General features: G+C 52.2%; 1 protein-coding gene across 1 annotated transcript in view; it reads right to left on the bottom strand.

The window, feature by feature from the left end:
• Nucleotides 1–9,949: 9,949 nt before the first annotated feature.
• Nucleotides 9,950–21,708, bottom strand: part of STUM (stum, mechanosensory transduction mediator homolog) — a 56,239-nt gene continuing 44,480 nt past the window's right edge. Inside the window, exons 2-3 of the mRNA XM_074351702.1 lie at nt 21,056–21,235; nt 9,950–16,417 (exon numbers count right to left, since the gene is read on the bottom strand). Of these exons, the coding sequence (XP_074207803.1) occupies nt 16,383–16,417; nt 21,056–21,235 (215 nt within the window). The 3' untranslated portion in view covers nt 9,950–16,382. The remainder of the gene's footprint in view (nt 16,418–21,055; nt 21,236–21,708) is intronic.

The following is a 21,708-nucleotide window of genomic DNA, read 5'->3' as shown; positions in this document are numbered from 1 at the left end:
CATCTGCACCTATCTCTGGGGTGCCACCATCCGTGCGCAGGTACTCGTCCCCAGCAGGTCAGTGTGGTGGTGGCAGTGGGGCAGTGGCAGCATAGGGCTGTGCTGAGTTGCCCCGGTCTGGGGTGCTGGGTGAACCAAGTTTGAGAGGAGCTTTTCCAGTACATACCAGTAGGGCAGTGCCCATCTGACCCCCACCCTCAGGGCTGTCCTGCATTCTGCCCCTTGCATTTCCTTGACTCGGGGCCTCACCCCCTCAGCCAGCTGGGTTGGAAGCTGGTCACCACATCAAACTGCCCCCCAGTTCTGCCGGGTCTGGGGAGGGGAGAGAAACTGAAAATAACAGAGCTCCCTGGGGGCCCGCAAGGGGTTGGCTGGGGAGCACTCGGCTGTCTTGGTAACAAGGAGGCCAGGGAGCTGCAGGAAAACCTCCTTGAGCCATTTTGAGAACCAGTGGTCAGGGGAAGGCCTCTAGGGGAAAGGCTGGGAGACCCCATCTGCCTGTAAGCAGCTGTGGGCTGTCGGGGACCTCTCCTCCCACATCTGTCATGGCCCTGAGGTCTCCCAGGGAATTTCACTGAAGTCTGAGGAGTCCCTTGGCTTAACACAGTGGTTTTTCACCTTTTAAGGATCATGGATGCCTGAGATAATATAGAGGAAGTTATGTACCCTCTTCCCAGAAAAATGCCCATGTGCATATACACAAATCCATATACAAACTCAGGGACTCCTAGACAGCCCCCAAAGCCCCTTGAAAAATTCCCAGATGGTGTATGGCCCCTAGTTTGAGAACTGTTGGCTTGTAATAGCCCTTTCCAGTAATACATTACGGACATGTGGCCCCCTCCCCTCACTGCATGGACATCTCTGTGCATCAGAGACCTGCCTGGCCTCTGACCCCAACTTTCCCCTCCCTTAACCGTCCTGCCTTCTGAATAGGCATCACCTTGGAACTATGTTCCACCTGTTTCTAAGTAGAGCTTTATTGGAAACAACCGCACCCATTCCTTTATGTACTGCTGCTTTGTAAAACAGAAGAGTTGAGTAGTTGCCAGGGGCTGAATGGCTGCAAAGCCTAAAACATTTCCTATCTGGCCCTTTAGTGAAACATCCTCCACCTGCTACCTTAGAATAGCCGTGACTACTGATGAAGGATTGCTACCTGTCAGGTGCCATACCAGGTGATTGAAAGCTAAGTAGTTTAATCCTTACAAAAACTTTGTGAGATGAGCTTTATTGACCACATTTTGCACATAGGAAAGCAGAGGCACAGAGAGGGTGAGTAACTTCTCTAAGATCACACAGCTGATAAGCAGCAGATCAGGCTTTGAACCAAAGCTCAAGATCTTCCCATAACCCTGCATGACTGAGTCTCCCAAGCAGCAGGGTTTGTCCGCACACCTGGTTGCATCTCAGGATTGCTGGGACAGCCTGCTGTCAAGCCGTGAGTCCTGACAAGAACTTGGGAGTGTTAATCTCAAGCATGGCCTTCTCCTGAGGGTGGGAGCGGAGCCGCAGAGGCTGGGGGTTTGGGGTTGAGGGGAGACCCTGGATCAGGAGATCTCTGACGAGACACTGTTTGTTCTAGACTCTGTGCGACCCTGCAGGGAAGTGCAGCCTACGCCTCTCATTGCCCGAGCACCACAACACCCAACCCCCAGGTTCACCGCTGCTCCCCCCACCGCACCCGCAGCAGACGGTGCAGAGCCAAGTTCACTTGCCAATTCACAGGCTGGTGCACTTGCCTTTCCACAGAAAAACACATCCTAACTTTCACAAACACCAGGAAACAGAGTGCGTGCCGTTCTCCTGTCTTTGCTGTGACAGCTGTGGCCCGCTCCCAGCATACAGTGCACTGTGTGCGGGCCGGAGATGACAAATTCAACAGAGACGTGAGGAAGGGAGTGGAAAGTGCTGAGTGAGGAGAGGCCTTTCACACTTTAGCAAGAGGTGAGGGCTTGTGGTTTTGTTTTTTTTTTTAAACAAGAAAATAACTAGTTTGGTATAATACTAACAATATGAGAAAGGGAAGTGCTTCCCTGAATAGGTGTCTGTCTCAAAACATAACAAAAAGCCACAGACTGGGTGGCCTAAATAACAGAATCTTATTTCCTCCCCGTTCTGGGGGCTGGAAATCCAGGGTCAAGGTCTTGCCAGGTCTGGGTTCTGGTAAAGGCTCTCTCCCTGGCCTGCAGATGGTGACTTCATAGTGCATCCTCATATGAGGTTGTGGGTGGGTGGTGCGTGGCGGGGAGCCAGCCCTGGTGTCTCTTCTTCCTCTTCCACGGACACCAGCCCCATCCAATTGGGGCCCCACCATTACAATTTCACTTAACCTTTATCAGGTCCTCACAGGCCTCATCTCCAAGTCCAGTCACATTGTGGGGTTAGGGCTCCAACGAATGGGGGCAGGAAACAGACATTCAGTCCATAACAGACTCCCTTTTCTAACCAACTTTAGGGACTGTTTCCAGCTCCACCTTCCTGCCCTGTACCTTCCAAACTTGTGAATGAGTAACGCAGTTCAGGGGTGGGGGTGGGGCGTGCAATGCTAATTTCCGTGGCTTGCAATGTGGTAACATGTATTTGGGTTATTTTAAAAATAGCTTCTGCAAATCATGGACCAACAGTATCTTACTGAGACAATTTGCTGTCGACAGCAACCCTGTTTTATTTCAATGGGGGAAAAAATGCCCAATTTTAGTCATGCTTTCTGAGAACACGTGCTGGAGTGAAATCAAGACCACAGTCTATAGAGACTGCTGAAATAGCGGGGCAGCGTCAGGGGAGGCTGCCTCCTACTGGATGGTCATGTGCATTACAAGGCACTTGAAGAAAAGGAAAATGGATGGAGAGTTCTTCTAACTTAACAAGTCTGGAAGCCCCGCTGCTCAGGGAGACTTCTTCCTCACGTGTCCCCCACGAATGCCCTGGGGAAGAGAAAGTTCCCTTCCTTTTATGGCTCCTCCTAGCCTAGTGACATCTTTAACTAACAGGGATGCAGTGGCCGTGGCAATGATGAAAGAATCACCAACAGCCATTACGGAGGGTTCACCGTGCGGGGCACATGGTGGGGAGGATGGGGACACGTTACCTCACTTAATCCTCACAACACCCAGTTGAGGGAGGTACTGTTAGTGTTATTACCTGTGTTGTCTTAATTAGAAAACTGATGCTTAGAGAGGTTAAGTAATCTGACCAAGGTCACACTGCAGGTGAATGCCAGAGCCAGGATGTGAACCCAGGTGTAAGGCGTGGCATGGAGGTGGACAGGTAAGCAGGCAGGTGCAATGCAGTGTGAAGAGGGCCATGTGGGTTCAACATGGGACCCCAGGGGGGCACAGAGGAGGGCGCCTGACCCAGGAGAGGGACCAGAAGCCACTGGAGAGAGGCTTAGCAGAGCAGGTGCCACCAAAAGTCAGTTTATAGGCTGAGTAGGAATTATCCAGAAGGCTTGGGGGTGGATAGAGGAAACAGAACTGCAGACCCATAGAGGCACATGGAAAGACTCAGGGTCAGCTCCAGGTGGCCAGAGCAGAGGGTCTGTGTGGGGCTGGAGGGTGGACAGGGCCCTATCACGGGTATGGTGAGCCTGGGGAGGTGCGTGGACTTTCTCCCAGTGACATGCGGCCATCCTGGTAGTCTCCTAGGCCAGGACATGACGAGATTGCCCTAGTATGTGGTAGATTGCTCTGGCTGCCAGGGGCCTGGGGATGGAGTTGGGGGGTGGGTGGGGGGAGACGGACAAGGTGAGGGGACTCATTAGGAGAAGGTTAGGATAAGCCAGAGGAGAAATGCTGGGGTCCTGAATGAGGTCAAGCCGTGGGCCGCAGAGATGTGAGAGACATAGTGTGCGTGCCCCTCCGCACGTGGCCGTGGGAGGGCTGGGCCTGAGTGCCCGAGGGTGACCGGCTGGTAGACGGGGGCAGGGGGGCACCACTCCCCCAGGGGAAAGGTGAGAGGAGAAGCAGGATCAGGGGTGGGTGAGGAGGGGAAGCTAGTAAGTTTGTTTGGATGCCTTGAGTTACCTCAAGGTGCCTGGGGGACAGCCAGAGGCAGCTGGCCTCAGCAGCTGGATACGTGGGCCTGAAATTCAAGAGCAAGCCTTGGGTGGGAAACAACACTTCCAGTGTCTTCGGGATAGACCTGTAGGCTTCCCCAGGGAGGCTGGATTGAGGAGAATGCTCACAATATCACGGTAAGTGAGAGAAGCCGCATTCAGAGTTGTGTGTGCAATTTAGAGTTAAAAGGAAAAGATCAGACTATTAACAGTGGGGTTTTTTGAGTGATGGCTCACGAGTATTTTTTATTTCCTTCCTTATGGTTTGCTGCTTAATCAAAAATTTCCCAGCAAGCATAGTTTGCTTTCATAATCAGACATATGTACATATGTAATTATTTTGTTTTAGTCACCACCTCTGTAACCAAATCATCTGAAACCCTCCCGGCAGAGGTGGGTGCCCCCTTCCAAGTCTCTTTGGGTGCTTATCACACACTGTTGTTAAGTATTAGTTTAACTGTGGGAGGGTCCAAGTCCTGGTCATCCCAGTGACCTTAGCTCCAGCCGAGGGTTGGCACACAGAGGTGGTACAATAAATGTTTGCTACATGAGTGGAAAAATGAAACTTCGTGGCCTACTACAAAGCATGTACCGCAGTGGGTGGGCAAGATCTGGGACCCCCAGGGGCCCTGACAGTATCCTTGTCAGGATCACAGGCTGGGCAGGGGACAGGAACTTAACTGTTTACGGAGCTCCCAATCCTTGGCAAAATCTGTTTATGAAAAAAATCTAGCTATCTGTAAGTGCTAATGAAATACTAATATGAAATAAGGATTGGTAATGAATAATACATCAACTCATAAATAAGCTCATAAAAAGCAACACTAACTTCTACAGGGGACAGTTTGGCGATAAATAGTCCCAACTTTTTAAAGCACATACCTGCTGACCAAGCAAAAGTACGCGGGTATCTATCTACAGATACCATAGCCCATATGTCCAGTGATTTTGGTACAAGGATATTCATTCCGGGACAGCAGACAGCTGCAAATGCCCTCCGCGTCATCATGGGACTGGCTGAGTGCATCCATTCTACTGCATCTGTTACAGAGAGTGAAACCACTCTGTCAGCACTGAGAAAACACACTCCGGAACATCCTGTTAATTGGAAAAAAGCTAGATTGATAGCAGTATATGTTTGTTGCCATGTGGGATCTCTAGCAACAATACTTGCTTCCCGGGAAGAGAGCTGTGGGTGGGATCGGATGGGAGGGGGGCGTTCTCATCGCAGTATGTCTTTTTGTTACTTTGAGTTTTGCACCCTGCTTAGATACCCCCATATGAAAAATTTAGTAAGATAAATAAATATTTAGTGAGGCACAACTGATCACAGACTAGAGCAAGTACGTATTTTAAACCACAGCATGTCAGTTATATTTTGTTTTCCTTTTTTCAAAGTTCTGCTCAGAGGCACTAACCTCTCTGGTTTTCAGGCAGCAGCACAACTCTCTTTGGTATCTTAACAGGTTCTCTTGAAAAAAGTTGAGATGAAAAACCTGTTTTTTGTTGTTGTTGTTTTTAAAGGAGGTTGGATGTGCCGTATCTGACGTCTCTATCCTTTTCTCACTGCCAGCCCCTTGAAGGGGTGGCTCCAGGAGCTAATGGAGGGCCCCGAGGGGTTGCGTGTGGACCACGTGGGGTTGCCGGTGGCCCCTGAGGATGATGGCAGGCCTACTGGGAAGGTAGGGTGGGCTGGAGGAGCCTGGGGAAGCCCTGACCCTCATCCCCCCAAGTCCACTGACCCCTTCACTCGCTGACTTGAGTGAAAGGATCCATGCAGGGTCCCGAGGTGGGCTCGAGCCTCAGTTTCCTTCCCTATGTCCCAGACATAACCTCAGGCTCAGAGGATCTCCAAGGAAGGAAACCCCTGCACCTGCCAAGCGGGATAGAAGCCCTTGGCAAACACAGCACCCCCCACCTCGGCAAAGTATGGCTCTGGTATAAGTTTCCAGACTCCCCTCCAAATGACCTGGGGCCTCAGGGCTCGGGGCTGCCACATGGCCATGGTGAACGATGCCTCTTGGGTCTGACAACAAAGACAGAATAGAGCCTGATGGTTAATGCTTTTGCTGAAATTGCAAGACATTTTGGAAATCCTTGTCAGGCCACCAAAGTGTCACACCGCTTCCCGAGGCTTGGCTGTTCACCTTCCATACGCTTGCTCTCTCTCGGCCTAGCTTCTTTCCGGTCCAAATAAAACCCTTTGAGCCCCTAGGCCTGTTGGCTTGTGCTTACTTTCACAGCTAGTAACTAGCACTTCAGATGAGCAGGAAGCCAATGGACACAAACTTTGCTTTTCTACTAGGTTCGGAGAGGATTCTTTGCACAGAGTATTTCCCATTTAGGTAGAAGGTGGGAAGTGGGGAGAGGGGCCAATATGCAGGTGTGCTTCATGGCAGTTAGCAACTCGCTGCTTCTCATTCCACCTTCCTCATGCAACGACGTTTGCCTGGAACAGGGCCAGACGTGGCAGGAGGGAAATAAAAACATTATTGGAGATGGTGCTATTTGGGGGAGAGTTTCATGTCTGAGAAACCTAGTTCCCTCTGTGAAGTGATTTGGGCCATTGGCCTTGCTTTGGGGAGAATTTATTGGGGCCTGGCCAATGGCAGGACACTGGTTGAGGGTCCAGAATCACAGAGAATTCCCAAGGACTTTGGAAAGCTAACCTCTGGGATCGGTTTTCACAAGAGCTAAACAGGAGAAACAGATTTTGGTCTTAGCCTTCAGCCTTAGTTTCTTATTCTGTTACTGGCCCCTCATTAAGGTAGAAACCCCAGCATGCCTTTGGTACCTTGCCATCTGCCTGAAGTCCCTGCACCAACCTGGAATGGCCACACTTACAGTCTTTTCTTGATGGGATAAGAAAAGGGTTTTGCATGCATGTTAACCTTTTCTGGAAATTTTTAAAATAAATAAAGTTTTCACTGAAATCACTGGGCATATATATACCTACATTTTTCCTTCTAAATACTGTTCTCTACTACTGTCATTTGAGACAGGAGGCATTGGGGGACTGGGAAGTTGGGAGGGTGGGCTGTAAGAGATGAAGACTTGTAACACATTCGTACACGACAGATGCATCACTTGTGACATGTGGGAAACAGTCACACAGGTGCCCCGGCCTCGCGCGTGCACACGTGTGCGTGTGTGTGTGATGTACGTAGGATCTAGTCTGTGTCTGACACACTGCAGAAGCTCCGTAGATGGTGGCTATTATTTGTAGGCGGGAAGAGCAGTGAAGACAGGATGAGTCAGAGGAGGCTTTGGGAGCAAATATTTACTTAGGATTTTTTCTTGTTAGTGAGAGAGTCTCAACTTGAACCAGTTTAGGAAAAGGAAAGAAAGAAGAAGAGGGAGGGAGGTGGGGAGGGAGGGGCAGGGGGAGCACAGATGGCTTATGCATTTCAACTGTGGGACAGGCAGGGCTGGAACTGGCCTTGGGGCCGACGCGAATGACATCCTCCCTCCGTCTCTCATCCACTCCTCTCTGTGTTCTGGTGTCTTGTTCGATCCTCATGTTTCCATGAGGGGGGACCATGTCTATTGGTAGCTTTGGGCTGACAAACCACAGCCTCGGGACCAAGGAGGAAAAACAGCTTTCCCGTACTTTACTTAGAAAGATTTCAGGACCTTTGCAGTTTAGCGCAACGAAAGGGACGTGCTATTGGCCTGGCTGGGATGGGGTGGGTTCTTACCCAGAACCCCATGGGCCCAGTAGGGGAGATGCTGCCCCTGGGAAAGGGGGAGGGAGAGCAGAGCAAACAAGATCATGGTCCTGTCTTAGGTTGGCAGGTGCAGTTCCTGAGCTGGGCCCAGGAGCCAGGAAGGATTTGAATAAGGAGTGGGGAGGGCTGCCCTCTGCTCCGGGAGAGGGAATAGGGTACCAACTCTGGGGGCACTGCAATGCTGGGAGACAGGAACGTCAAGGCCACAGCACTGATCTCTTTGTAATAAAATCTAAACATCACTGCCTCAGCTTCTTTAAAACCTTCTGGATGTGTTTCAAGTTTCCCCAGAAGCCAACAGCGGAGGTGTCCTGACTGTTGGGTTCCCCTCCTGGCCTGGAACCTCCGGAGATGGGGACAGCTTCTAAGTGTTTGGAAAGTGCTTACTTCCTCCACTGATGACATTCCTAGTTTTAAAAGTTTCTTAGCTTTCTAGAGTCTTTTTTTTTTTTTTTAACATAGCTATTTTTGACAAAAATATAAATATCCACCACCCTGACAGGAAAGACAGCTGCAGGCTCCTGCTCTGAGCACAGGCCCCTGTTCCTCGGATTACACTCCATGGAGCCAGAGCCTGTCTGGAGGAGGAGGCAATAACTTGGGGCTGTCAGGTCTCCAAGTTTTCCACAAGGACAACAGAGCCACAGGCCATAGGAGCAGCTGCACAGCTGTGCCTACGGAAACTGGGAAGCATCCAAAGCCCCTGGGCCCAGGACACACGGCTGCCCCTGAGCCGTGAAAGTGTACCCCATTCATGTGGCCGGATGTCACTCTGGCTCCTCTTTCTGGGGGGATCCCCCTCCTCCTTCTGCTACTGGCCAAGTGCTAACTTCATCTCCCCTTGTGCCTCCCCCCCCCCAGCCCGTAGGAAGCTGGAACACTGCAGGAAGAATTCTCCGGCCAAGAGCATTCCTGGCATAATCTGAGCCCAGTAAGTACTTGGAAGATGCACCTGGTCAAGAAATGCTCCCTGGGGTGTCTGGGTGACCACGATGTGTCTTAGGTCATTAAGTGCCTTAGGTTTTGCGTCCTGGTTTTAGCAGTGACTAAAGTCAACTCGTAGGCACAGATGCCATTTCTGGGGCCTTGAAGGGGTCCCTGAGGTTGAGCCTGAAGTCTCACTGGAAGGTTGATTCACTCTTGGGGACAGCAGCAGCATCAAGGTCCCCGGACAGCAGCATCTCTCAGTAGACACACTGGGACACCCCTGGTAAGCGGACAAGGATGGCGGCCCCCATGGGTCCTGGGCTGATGTGAGGGAACAGTGAGAGGCAGGGCCTTTCCCTTGGGGTGTGAGCATCAGGGCCATACCTGGGGACTCCCCTCCCACAGTCCTTGGTGCTCAGTGCAGTGCTGCAGATGTGGCCTCGTGCCGGCCTCCAGCCTCTGCTCCTAATGCATCTGAAATCAAACGGTCTGTCCTGGCACACACACTGCAGCGCTGCCAAAAGCTGAGCTGCCTGGCAGATAACTCCCTGGGCCCAACAGAGCACCTGGAGGTTTCTTAATTCCAAGCACTTTTTCATTTAATGCTATCAGACTTCATCTTGTTAGACGGCCTCTGCCTGTCAAGAGCTTTTTGAATTCTGATTTGTCCATATTTAGTTCCCTTCATCCACAAATTTGATCAGCTCTTTAAGTCTTCATCCAATTATTAAAGAGAGTGTTTGGCTGGACCACAGGCCATGGCCTGAAATTCCCTCCAATGTGACATATGTTCAACCAGTCCCTCGTTACAGGTGAACAGCTAGTTCTAAGGTCTCCTAACCACCAGCTTCTCATTTACACCAGAGACTTCAACAAATGAGTACACCGCACACATTTCCCTCATCACCCGCCAAGCGGTCAAGAGAAAGAAGTGAGTTTCACCTGTACGCGTGTTTGTGGTGAACATACTCTGGGCTTTGACACTTGATTTAGTGCACAAACCCTGGTTGCAAAGGGATCAGATAACCAAACGTGGCCCTTTGAGGAGTGACTTGTATGAGCCTCCCAGGAGAAGAGGGGTGCGAGGGAAAGGTCTGAAGGAGGGCAAGGCCTACCTTGGAGAAGGGCAACCTTTGTAATAGGAAGACCATTAACAGTGCATGTGCAGAGAGAGGAGGGGGGCACTCAAGACCCCATCAGAGATCTGTCCAGTGACGAAAACAAGAGGACACAGGGCTCTGAGAAGCCACCAGAAAGGCCACATGAATGTTTATTACATAGAAAAGAGGGAGAGGAAGAAAAGGTTTCCAAAGCCATAGTTCTGAGATTTAAAAAAACGCAAACTTGGAATGTCAAAGAGAGGCCATGCTTTATATATTTATAATATGAATATATAAATATGTACATGGAGATATGTACACAGGTTTTTATTGTCATACATGGTATTTTTCATCACATGTACAGTAATGGTGCTTGAATTACGCATTTTAAAGCTGGCAGAATGCTGGAGAAATTGGAACCCTGGTCAGCCCCTAGAGGGCGGTGTGGAGACACAGCAGCAGTGGGCAGGTCCTGGGTTGGGATGGGGTATGGGATTGGGGGGTGGGGCTGGGTTCTGAGGGTCTGGGAGAGCTAAGCTGCAGGCAGGCCTGGGCCCCAGGCTGCAAGATTTGGGCCAGGGCAAGTCTGGAAGCTTCCCTAGGTCCCTGACATTAAAAATTTCTTCTCTTAGAACTGAGGAAGGCTCCAGTCATTGAAATGAACTGGAAAATCCCCTCAGCTGGATTGGATTCCAGGGAAAGTCCATGGAAGTGGGGTGGGCTCCCAGTGGTCTGGGTAGACGTGAAACCAGAAACCCCGGGGAGATCAGAGAGTGGGTCGGGTCTTGTCAGAGAACAATAGAAATGCACAGCGACTGATGTAACAGAAAGGAGAGGGACCCAAGCACTGCCAACCATGGCGCCAAAACCTGTAAATCACAACACAACACTCGTCCATATATAAATTCAGCTAATACACAGAACCAGGCTTGTTTCTATGTATGTTGTTGTTGTTTTTTTGATGGCACCACATACAACAGCATGGAACTTAGCCTGTGAACAGGGCCAGGGTGCCCAGACCAGGTACAGCCACCATCACCATCGCCCTCTCCCTGCTTGGAACATGGATCAAGCGCTAACCCAGGCAGGGTGGACGTGACCTCTGTCCCCCTTCTCTCCTCACTAGTTCCTATATGGGGGCTGGTGGGGTGAGGGGTGGGGGGAGTTGTGGGAACAGAAAAGGACCTCCAAAGAGAGGATTGCCTGCAGCCCAAAAGAGACCATTGTTCCCTCTTCTCTGGGCAGACCCCCCTCGCTCCTTCTATAGAAGGCCAAGTTAGGGCATGGAGATGGGCCCAGCCAGGTTTGCAGGATGGGGATGCTGAGCTTGTAGACTCTGGGAGGAAGAGGTCCAAGACCAGGGGCCCTGGAGAGAGAGGAAACAGTGTGCGCACCTGGGCCCAGAATGGGGGTAATGAGCCCGTGATGGAGGGAGACAGCTCCTGGGCGAGGCACGGGGCTCCTTTGGAGACATTAAGTCCCCAGTTCTGAGTCTCCAGGCAGACCCTGGCCTGCCTTCACCCAGCATCAAAGGGGCTGTGAGTGTGTATGTGCACCTGTGTATAGGTGTGAGTGTGTGTTCGGGCAGGTGTGTGTGCATGGTTGAGAGGGTGGCAGCCAGGTGAACTGTGGAGTCTGGACCGGCCTGAGTGGCTGGAATTTTAGCAGATCCAGGCAGGGATGGGGAGTGGTTGGGAACAGAAATCCCACAGCTAAATCCAAAGAGAGAGACAACTTGTACCAGAAATCAGGACACACATAAGTGGGACCCTGTTATATCCTGCCCCATCTGTGACGGGGTCAGGAAGTGAGAGTGAAATTGAGAGGCCAGTGTTTATGTTTTACTGGAAGGAGTCCTGGCCTCTGAGTCCATGGGGCTTGCACAGGAGAGAACAGAGAGAACAGCCTCTGCTACTCCTTGTCCCTGTCCCCCTCCCCAGCCATGAGGCTCATCCCCCAAGCCTTTCACCCAGAGAGAAATGGGAAGAATGACAGTTGCCCAGGCTCCTCCTTGTTCCCAATCTGTAGATGGATAAACTGACCCATTAAGACAGTGGGAGAGACGAACAGCGCTGAGCCTGGAACTCAGCCCCGGGGCTTGGGAGGCATTCAGGATCCCTCTAGTTGGGATTTCCCCAACCTGTCACCAGAGGCTCTCATCCTGTCTCCATGTGGGATTTGGGGTGGATCCAGGAGCGTCTGAGCAGGAGCTGCCACACCTGTGTGAGCCCACGAACTTACTGAAGCTCTAAGAATCTAACGGGAAGAAAAGTGATGGAAAACACAGGACCCCCAGTATTGCCACCTGCTCAGGTTGACCTCAGCCTCCCTTCCCCTCACAGCTTGGCCTCCTGTCTTGTCCAGCACACACAGGGCTCTCTGGAGGATGAGGGTCCAGCCCCAGACCTCGGAGAGCACATCTCCCACCTCTAACCTGTGTTCATCTTGCTACTCCACCTGTGGAGGCGGGGATGGAGAGATGCTGCTCTCCAGGAAAAAGGCATCTTTGATCTGTTTCTCCAAGGCCATGCCCACGACCTACTTGGTCCACTTTGGTGCCCACTGAATGTAGAAATTGCTAAAGGTAGAAATGCAAACAGGCGGCCTGCACTTGTAGGACTGCCGGAGGCCAACACAGGGAGCCCACGGAGACAAAGGCTGGGTTCCGTTGGGGAGTGTGTGTCAGCGGTGGTCAGCAACTGCTTCAAACCACTCATCCCACAGGTAAGGTCATGGTCTCTGGGGAGGGTCAGCGAGGCTGGGGAGGGGCTGGTGCTTTAAAAGTGCTCATCCACCTCCAATTCCCCTGTTGAAAGCCCTCTAAACAAGCCGACAAGAGGGAGTAGTAAGTCAACAATGCCTGCAGCCACCAACCGGAGAATTTACATTTAAAAGATACATCCCCAAGCAGTTTACACAGAGCATGAGGCTTTCTTTGCCAGCATCACTAACGTGGTAAAAACAGCCAGTGTCGTTAAATCCTGGTTAAGTCCTGAGGTGGGCCCGGAGCCCAGGTCCAGCTCTTCTCCCATGGTCGGATCTGTCTGAAAACCCAGCTGATAGCCCCCCGCTGCTGGTAAGGGTCATAGGAGATAAAATGCACCCCACAGTGCCTGCAAGGGCCCAACCTTTGGATGCTGTCCTTGTCACTGGGGCTGACACATGGAGTGTCGGGGGCAGCAGAGGGAGGGCATCGTGTCCCTTCCTTCTCTTTCCTCGAGTGCAGCCAGAGGCTGGCTCCAAGGCCAGGCTGCCTGCTAGACAGGCCAGGGTTGGGGGAAGGTCACAGCAGGGTAGCCCCTGACCGCAGCCCCAGCACCATGGCAGGCAGGAGGGGTGCCTGAGCGGAGCCGGAGCCATCGCTCCCTGTTACTCCCACAGGGGCCCTGGCCTTCCAGACCTGAAGTCTTGGCTCAGACTGAGATCTTAAGATCCAAGTCAATGTCTCCACTGCCCACAGGACACTCCCAGGCTGCCAGGTAGCTCATTCTTGCTCCAGGATCCTGCTCTGGCTCAAGGGAATTGCCACTCTGATTCAAGTGTCAAAATTAGGTCCCGAGAGCATCTCGTTCACTGTGAAGTTCTCTGTGTCACTGTGATCCCCACCCCAAACACCTGTGACATAGGAATGTCCCACAGAACTCTGACTGATAGATAAATGGCTGGACCTGAAACGCGCCCTTGGACTTCTGGACCATCACCCTTTTGCTGTGCCACTAAGGTGAGCCCAATCTGTCACCCAAGGGCTGTGTATCAATCAAGCACTTGCTGGCCTGAGAACACTACTTTTCAGCTGGCTGGTGTTTTATAAATTAATGCTGGCCATCTAACAGCCTGAGCTGCCAGCTCAGACTGCTCGGAGTACACAAGCCACTGTTCCTTATCTAAAGATGAAAATACTGAGACCATGGCCTCACTTAGCGAGAAGTTATTTTGAGCTGATCCGCCCGCCTGGCAGTTGTCACAGACCCATGGTTCAGAAGACAGGTGGGGGTCCTCTTGGTCTCTTCCACACATCAGTTACCTGCAAAGGGGCTGCCTCCTGAGACTGCTGTCTTCTCAAGTTTGAAGAAGCAGCTGCAGGTAAAGGGAGGACCTGAGGGAGGGGATGTGCAGACAGGAGCTGTCCTTCCAAGCACATAAACCCCTGCATGAAGCCATCCCATACTGGGACTCATGGTGACAACTGTCACTCAAGAAAACTCCACTCATGTCTGCACTGTGTCACTAAACATAAGACACAAATTGCTATCTCTTCTCTGCCCCCTCAGCAGCCACTCCCAGCCAAACCAGGAAAATCAGATCCACCTCGGTCCCTGTGGGGGCAGCCCCACCTGACACCTGTCATCACTCCAGGCAAACTCAGGGGAGCTGTTCGGGGTGACGGGCTGCAGGCTGGTGGCCTTTACTTCCCTCGACTGAAGCTGTTTTTATCTGATTCTAGGGGAGGCTCCATGCTGTGACGCCGCTTCCTCGAGAGCAGCCTGCTCTCTCTTGGCCTGGAGGATACCATCTTCACACAACGGCAGGTCCTGACTTTCTGGATGAAACCAAACGTGAGCCCATACCTTGAAAACACAGAGGCTTCCCAACATGAAAGCAGCATCAAAGGCCTGGGTCAGGGCCAGGAAGAAAGGAGGAGGGAAGAGATAGACACAGCCAGGTGTTCAGAAAGTGCAACGCAGCCCCAGGCAGCAACGCGAGAGGGACCAGATGCTCATCAGAATGAAGGGGCGGACTGCCGGGCAGGATCGGGTCCAGGAGCAGAGAACCCACCTCTGAGTCAGGGCCCAGGGGTTGGTGAGCGGCTGGAGGGAATTCTGTTTCTCCAAGGATGCCAGTTTGCTGTCCAAGCCATAGCGAGCCCGACACCCACTTCCCAGTAGGACTATAAAGCCCAGCGGATGGAGCGGGTGGGCCACTGTCCCAGAATGGAGGGTCTAACAACACAGACCATGCAAGCAGTGGCCCCAGAATGGGCTCACAGTGGAGCCAGGGGGCCTGTCTAGCTGCAGGCTCCCCAGGACTTCCCATCCAGCTGGGGGCAAATGGCCAGACCGGCCACTTCTCCAGCCCTGGCCGGATTCTGACTGAGTCCCTGATGGACAGGAAGAGCCCCTCAGAAAGAAACCCATCCAATGGCACAAAGTCCGGTTAGCCTGGAAACTTGGCTTTGGGCCAGTCCCATTTTAGCGATTCCTACATTTCATCCTACATTTCATTAGAATGAAAATGAAAATGAAACAGACGTGTAGATGTCCACCTTGTTACTGCCATTTAGATCTGCTTTCTCTTAATTTCTGACCGATCTTGACCTGAAGTAGCTTGGACAGCTTCTGTTGGCGCCAGCTCTGTAACAATCACTCACAGAGGTTTCTTAAAGGACCCAACCACCCCTTTGCAATGGGAGAAAATTCTGTAACGCCAACAATGTCACCCGAAGGCATCTATGCAAGAAGGATTTTCAAAGACAGGTCCACAAGCCATTCTTTTTTTTTTTTTTTTGGCAATTCTAAAACCCCAAAAGCTCTCAAATGGTGAGTTTTCTCCCATAACTTATTTAGTGGCAAAATCTGACCTGTACTGAGGTGACACTATTTACAGTGTTATTGATCCTAATTAGTCTGACTATTCACATATTTCTCTGCAGAAATGGTCACGTGTTTGATGGCAGAGCGCTGTTCCAGACTCTGCTGGGCTGTTAGGAAATGAATTGGTAAATGTCTCTTACTCTCTTCCTCAGATCCAAAAGTTCTGAATTCAGAGACCCGTCTGGCCCTAAGGATTTCAGAGAAAGGACTATGAAGCCAAAATGGTGTTGAGTGTAATGTGAAAGGCTGCCCACTCAGACCCAGGTTGGTACGTTTATGTCTGAACATCTGGCAAGTCCAGCAGTTTCACCCCAGGCATGGAGCCACTGCTCTCCTTCCCAGAGAAACAAAGGCCCCGAGGTTTCCGTGGCAAGGAGGTGGGGGCTGTGATGAGAGAGGGCAGGGCCAGGAGACACCTGTGGGGATCTGTACCCCCGACAGCTGAGGGCACATTCTTTTCAGGATGGGAGTCTGTCCATCCTCACTTCCGCCCTGTTGCTGCCCCCACGAGACCGCTCTGGCAGGGGATGGGGACCTGGAGGAAGTGTCCACTGCAGTCCGGCCCCTTGATGGGCAGGACTGTCCTGCACACCTGGACCAGGCCACTGCTGTCTGGTCATGCAGCACCTCTTGCCCTCCTGGTGGGCAGTGGGCAATGCGAAGCAGGCCAAGGGAGCTGGGTGCTCCAGCCTCCCTGTCAGCACTCCCGTCTCCACCTTCTTCCCCACCCCTCCCAGATGCTCTGGGGGTCTGCCACACCACCCACCGAAACCAGGCTTTCTGAAGCAGAGGGAGAAGCTGGCAGCCCTCAGAACCTGCTGAGAAAAGCAGATGCATTTTCAAAATAAATAATAGTTTTAAATCCCCTCTTTCCACTCCAAACCCAGGAAACGGCAGAAGAGAACGTGTGAAGACCCCGTGTCTGCCGCTGCCTGGCGTGGCCCTCGGGGCACCAGGCTTCTGAGCGGCTTGCCTGGGCTCACAGCTGCTGTGGGATGCCCTGCTCCTTGTAGCCTGTGAAGAAGAAGCAGAGGAGAGCTGGTCAGACACCCATTTCCCTCAGCATTTCTCCAGGCGGTGCCCCCAGACTAGAATATGCTAGAACCTTATTCACACAGAGGTGTAAATGACAGTCAAGGGCTTGCTTTTCCCAAGGACATTGGCTTTTTAATAAGAAACCAGGGGAATGAGTGGAGAACTGGGGATCTTTGGGTTTAGATGGGGATATATGGGACGAGAGTTTCTGCTGCTGTATCTGGTGGGGGTTGGAAGGTTATCAACGTGCCCCTGAATCCACACTGCACAAAAGTGGCCTCCGCAGACTGGCCTGCTGTGATTTCCCAATGCAGAACCTTGGGGGAAGGTACCAGGCAGGCTTCTCCAAGTGATGGGCATCTGGTATGTGTGGTTGGAGAGGAGGAAGGAAGGAAAAAAGGAAGACAGCACACGGCAGGGAGGAACCAAGCATGTGTGTTCCATCAGCTGCATCTCTGTGACACAGGCAAGGGCGATTGATGGCTTCGAGCCTTTAAAACATTGGTGATAATTATGGGGACATTGGAAAAATTGATCACTATTGATATTAGTGAATTGATGTTAGTTTATTTGGGCATGAAAGGGTATTGTGGTTTTTGTTTTTTTGTTTTTAAGATACCTACTGAAATATCTAAGGGTGAAATTAGAAGTCTGGAATTTGCTGAGTTGTTACCCCAATTAGCTGGTAACTCAGCCCACAGAAGAGCTTCAGTAGACTTACTTGGGTTTTTTCTCTTTATTTACCAGATTCTTCATCAGGCTTAGGTGTTGGGAGGGCAGGAAGGTGCGGGGAGTGACGGATGGAACCAGAGTGGCCCTGAGTTGACACCGGTTGGAGGTGGTATGGGCGTTGAGGGACTCGTTATACTAGGCCTTCTACTTGTGTCTATTTAAACATTTTCCAAAATAAAAAGTTAAAAAACAGAAGCCCGTTGACCATCGGGGAGAAGGGATGTTTGTGTGCAGTGGGGCAGGGCAATTAAGTGAAGGGCCTCAGGCAGCCCAGGCGTGAGGCCTGTAAATCCACCCACAGACTCACCTTGAGAAACTTCGGAGCGACACAGGGGTAGGAGGAGCATGAAGGAGAGGAGAGAAAGAAAAAGAGAAAACAGTCTGAAAACAGAGGCCAGAGGGACTGCCTGAAATATAAAGAGAGGGAGGATGCATGATGGGGATTGGGAGATGGACAGGACCATGGTCAGGTTCACAGTGGTCAGCTACTGCAGCTGGCAGTCACCCTCAGTGGGAGTGTGGGCTTGGCGGCAGGGGCGTCCCTCCCTGGGGATCACTCAGTAAGACACTGCCAGGAAGCTCGTGCCAATGTCTCCCCTTCTCCCTTCCCTCCATATCTCAGCCAAGCCCACTCCTCTGCTCACCTTCTGCCTCTCACTCTTTTTCTGCCCCAAACTATGTTCACCTTGAGATGGAATCTGGATGGACCCAAGGAAGGATGGCTACAGGACAGATTTGACTACAACAACCTAAAGATGTTGAAGTGACCCATCCTGGCCCCAGCCCAGCTCTGTCTGAGCCATGTGGTTTGCCTTTTATGTGGATAGGAGCCACATATATAAAACCTAACACTGTGGGGAGGGTAATAGCTCATGGTAGATCACATGCTTAGCATGTACAAGGTCCTGGGTTCAATCCCCAGTACTTCCATTAAAAAAACAAAAACAAAAACAAAAAACCTCATCTTTGGGAAAGACTCAGGCTAAGGATGGCAAACAGATTTTATCTTGCAAACATCATGGATCAATTGGTAGTGACTGCCTGAAGCCCTGTGTTGAGAACAAGTAAGATTATTCAGCAGAATGTGTCATGATTGATTAGCAATGTCTGCCATGAGCATGGCAGTAGAAAGAGGCTATCATACAACTACCAGGTACTTATTGACCCACAACCAACACAGGCTGTTGCTGACTGTTATTTGTTATTATTAATATAAATAGAGCTGCAGCCTTGTAAGTTCCTGATTTTAACTTCTACTTTGATCTGTATTTCTCTGTTTCTCCTCTTAGGAGTTTTTCCTTGATGGTACATGTCTTATGACACCCTAGGTAATGCTAGGTAAAAAAATTACCCTGTATTCTTGCAACTGAAAAGTTTCCTTCATTTTTACAGGAAGGGGCTGGAGTGACACCAGAAAGAACAGACCTGTATCCAACTATCTACTAGGACAGACAAGTTCATTGTGATTATTCCTTTGAATGTAGTCATCCTGGGACATGCACACCCCACTGTTGCTCAGAGCAACCCCAGCCCACAGCACCATCTCAACAGTGGTGATGATTCATCCTTGGAGGGTGGCTTGGAGAAAGAGCAAAGGTACCCCTTGCTGAGGTGGGTGAGTGAGTCTGGTGGCCCGGCAGGGTAAGTGGGTAGCAGTAGGTATGATGGGTTTTCTCATGCAGCCCTCAAGTCCATCCCCCAGGCAGTCTTCTAAAGAGTTTGAGGCAAAGACAGCACCCCTGGGACCAGTGTGCAGACATCCAAGGAGGAGACCCCCAGTGAAGGCTCGGGGGAGTGGGGAGGGGGTAAGGAGGGTGGGGAAGTGGGTTCTGGAACTTGATTTTCCTGCAGTCCAGCTATGGCTGCCACACCAGCCACATGAGAGGAGTTTCTGCTGAGTCAGCTGCTAGAGTGGTAGAAGGTGAGGAAGTGGCAGGTCCCCATCCACCCTTCCTGGGTCTCTGCTTCCTCGCTGAGGAGATGATAAGGGGAGCTCTTTAAGCTATCTCTAAGATCCAGACCCCGTGGGTCCTGGTATCGAGTGTGACCAAAGAAAGGACACCAGAGAGCTCTGGGGTCAGATTAGGCATCGATGCACATTTTTGGAGACTCACTCTGTGGCACAGGTATGCTCCACTATAATGGAAAGTTTCCCTGCTCAGGTGCCCCGGCGGCTAGCCAGACGCTTGGTGTGTCGAGGAGATGGCGCCAGAAGAGGGGTCGGGGTGGCCTTGCAGCCTTCAGCAGGCTTTCTGTTCACCGCTGAGGAAAGCAGAGGCACCTCCCAGATTCCAGCTGGGAGTGGGGCCTGCAGGCTGTCCCGCAGGCCCCTTGGAAAGGACCATAGTCCCCAGGGAAATGTCAGGACTTACAGGCTGGCTGGTAGCATTCTGTCCGCCCAGCAGTGTTCCATACCCCTCCCCACAGATGGAAGTGATCCCAGGCCTTGCCACTGGGCGATGGGAGTGGGACAGGCCTGCCTCGGTCTCTGCCTGCTCTGCCCCCTCACCTCCCAACACCCTCACTGATGGGCAGCCCCCGCCCTGAGAACAACTTTCCCCAGCAGGGCCGGGCAGTCTCCTGACTGCTCCTCAGCCTCTCCCTCTCCAGTGTCCCCGCCCTGCCCTCTGGCTGTCCTGATCCCCCAGTGTCTGCCTGGTTCGCTCAACGTTGGAGTGCCCTGGCAGCCCAGCCCACCCACTTCCTCTCCTGTCCTCTGTGGCTGGAGACACTGCTTCCAGGCAGCCTGTCTGACCAATCGACTGGCTCTGCTGATCTGGCTCAGGCTCGGGGACCTGCATTTTCTCTGGCCTGGTGGCTTGATTGGTCACTGATCCGAGGCCTCGCCAGGCCCTGGCATCTGTGTGTGCCCCGGGTCTCGGATCCTCACAGGATCCTGAACTCAGGCTGAGCTAACTAGGGATCATTCTAGACTATTCTAGAGCTCCCTGACCCCGGGCTTCCTCTCCCGCCTCTGCTGTCCTTACCTGGCACAGCTCACCTCTGACACCGACACTCTACCTGTGAATGGTTCTGTCGGGCGTAGGACACATTGAGGAGCCTGGGGTGTGGGGAGAAGGGCCTGAGGGGACGTGGGTCTTGCTGGTGAGGAATAATGAGGTAGACGGAACATGTGACAATACAGGGACACGCATAGGGGCACAGGGTGAGGAGCACGGCTGCTTAAAATAGGTGTCTCTTGTAAGACCTCGCTAGGTTATTTTAAAAATGCTAATTAAGTCGTCTTTGGTAGTTTTGTGTCGGGATCGAGTTTGTGTTAAACAGTTGGTGGAGGTCCTCTCAGCACAAGTTAGGAAGAAGGCTTTGGCATCAAGGACCAGAGAGCTTAGTTTAAAAGCAGTTGAAATGATACTGTTCTAGCTCTAACAAAGTTACAAGGTTTCCCGAGGGCAAATACGCCTCGAGGCCATTTCCTTCTTTCTGGAAAGGGCATGATGGAGGCAGAGGGGATGTGAACTCACATGGGCCACAACCTTGCTAGCCAGTGTCGTCAACTGGACTATTTCCTTGACAAATGTGATGCCTGGGGTGTCTGAGCTGAACAGGGCTCCCCCTCTTCCTCCCTTATTCGCGGTCCCCAGCTCAGCTCTCTGCCCGGTGCCCTCATGGTTCTCTGCAGGCATCAGGGTGGGGCATGCGGGGAGGATTCCTTATGCCAGGAGGCCACAGGCGCTAGTGAGGAGGACACAGGTAAGCCGCAGGGGAGAAGCAGGCCCAGCCACGCAGATCTCCCTGTGAGCACCCACACCCCACAGGATCTAAACGCCCAGACCATTTTGGCCCCTACCCCTCCTCGGGCCCTGTTCCCCACATCCCGGCCCAGCCCCAGCCCCCCAGAGAGGTGTGGTGCCCGCGGCTACTCACTGGCGAGGATGACCATGTCCATGCCCCAGAAGATGCTCATGATCCAGCCCACCATGACGATGGCCGTGAGGATCTGGATGAGGGCAGCAGCGATGTTCAGCCAGAAGACGCAGCACACATGCCTGTCTGGGAGGTCAGTGCGGGCACCGCACAGCACGGTGAAAGCCGAGACGAACGTCCCTGTGAGAGGCGGAGGGGACAGTCTTCTGAGGGCACTGGGAGACACCACAGCACACGTGCTCATCACTAGCCTGAGGCCCAGCGGCTCGCCCTCTGGGAGCTCTGAGAGGAGCGGCCAGTGTCGGCACCTTCCTGCTCAGACCACCTCTCGCCCCCAAACTAGACAGGCCGATGCCCTGGCCTGAAGGAGGCATGACCTGGGGCTGCCAAGGACCTAGAATAAGTCCTGAGGCCTCTGGGGGACACAGATGTCACATGACAAGTAGAGCAACGTTGCAGCCACCTGCAAGGACAACAGACGGCAGTAGAAAGGATACCTTGTGTGGCAAAGATTCTAAGGGCCTCAGAGTTCAGAGGTGGAAGCCACCCACATGGTAAATTCAGGAAAGGGCCCCCAGCACACATACCAACTGCAGCTGCCTGCAGAGAGGGGACAGTGCAGGCCAGGGGACATCTCCCGGAACCCTCCCCTA

This window comes from Camelus bactrianus, chromosome 23 (assembly GCF_048773025.1).
Source record: "Camelus bactrianus isolate YW-2024 breed Bactrian camel chromosome 23, ASM4877302v1, whole genome shotgun sequence".
In the NCBI taxonomy this organism is placed as follows: domain Eukaryota; kingdom Metazoa; phylum Chordata; class Mammalia; order Artiodactyla; family Camelidae; genus Camelus; species Camelus bactrianus.
The sequence above is the reverse complement of the archived record's forward strand: the minus strand, read 5'-3'. Positions and strand labels throughout refer to the sequence as shown.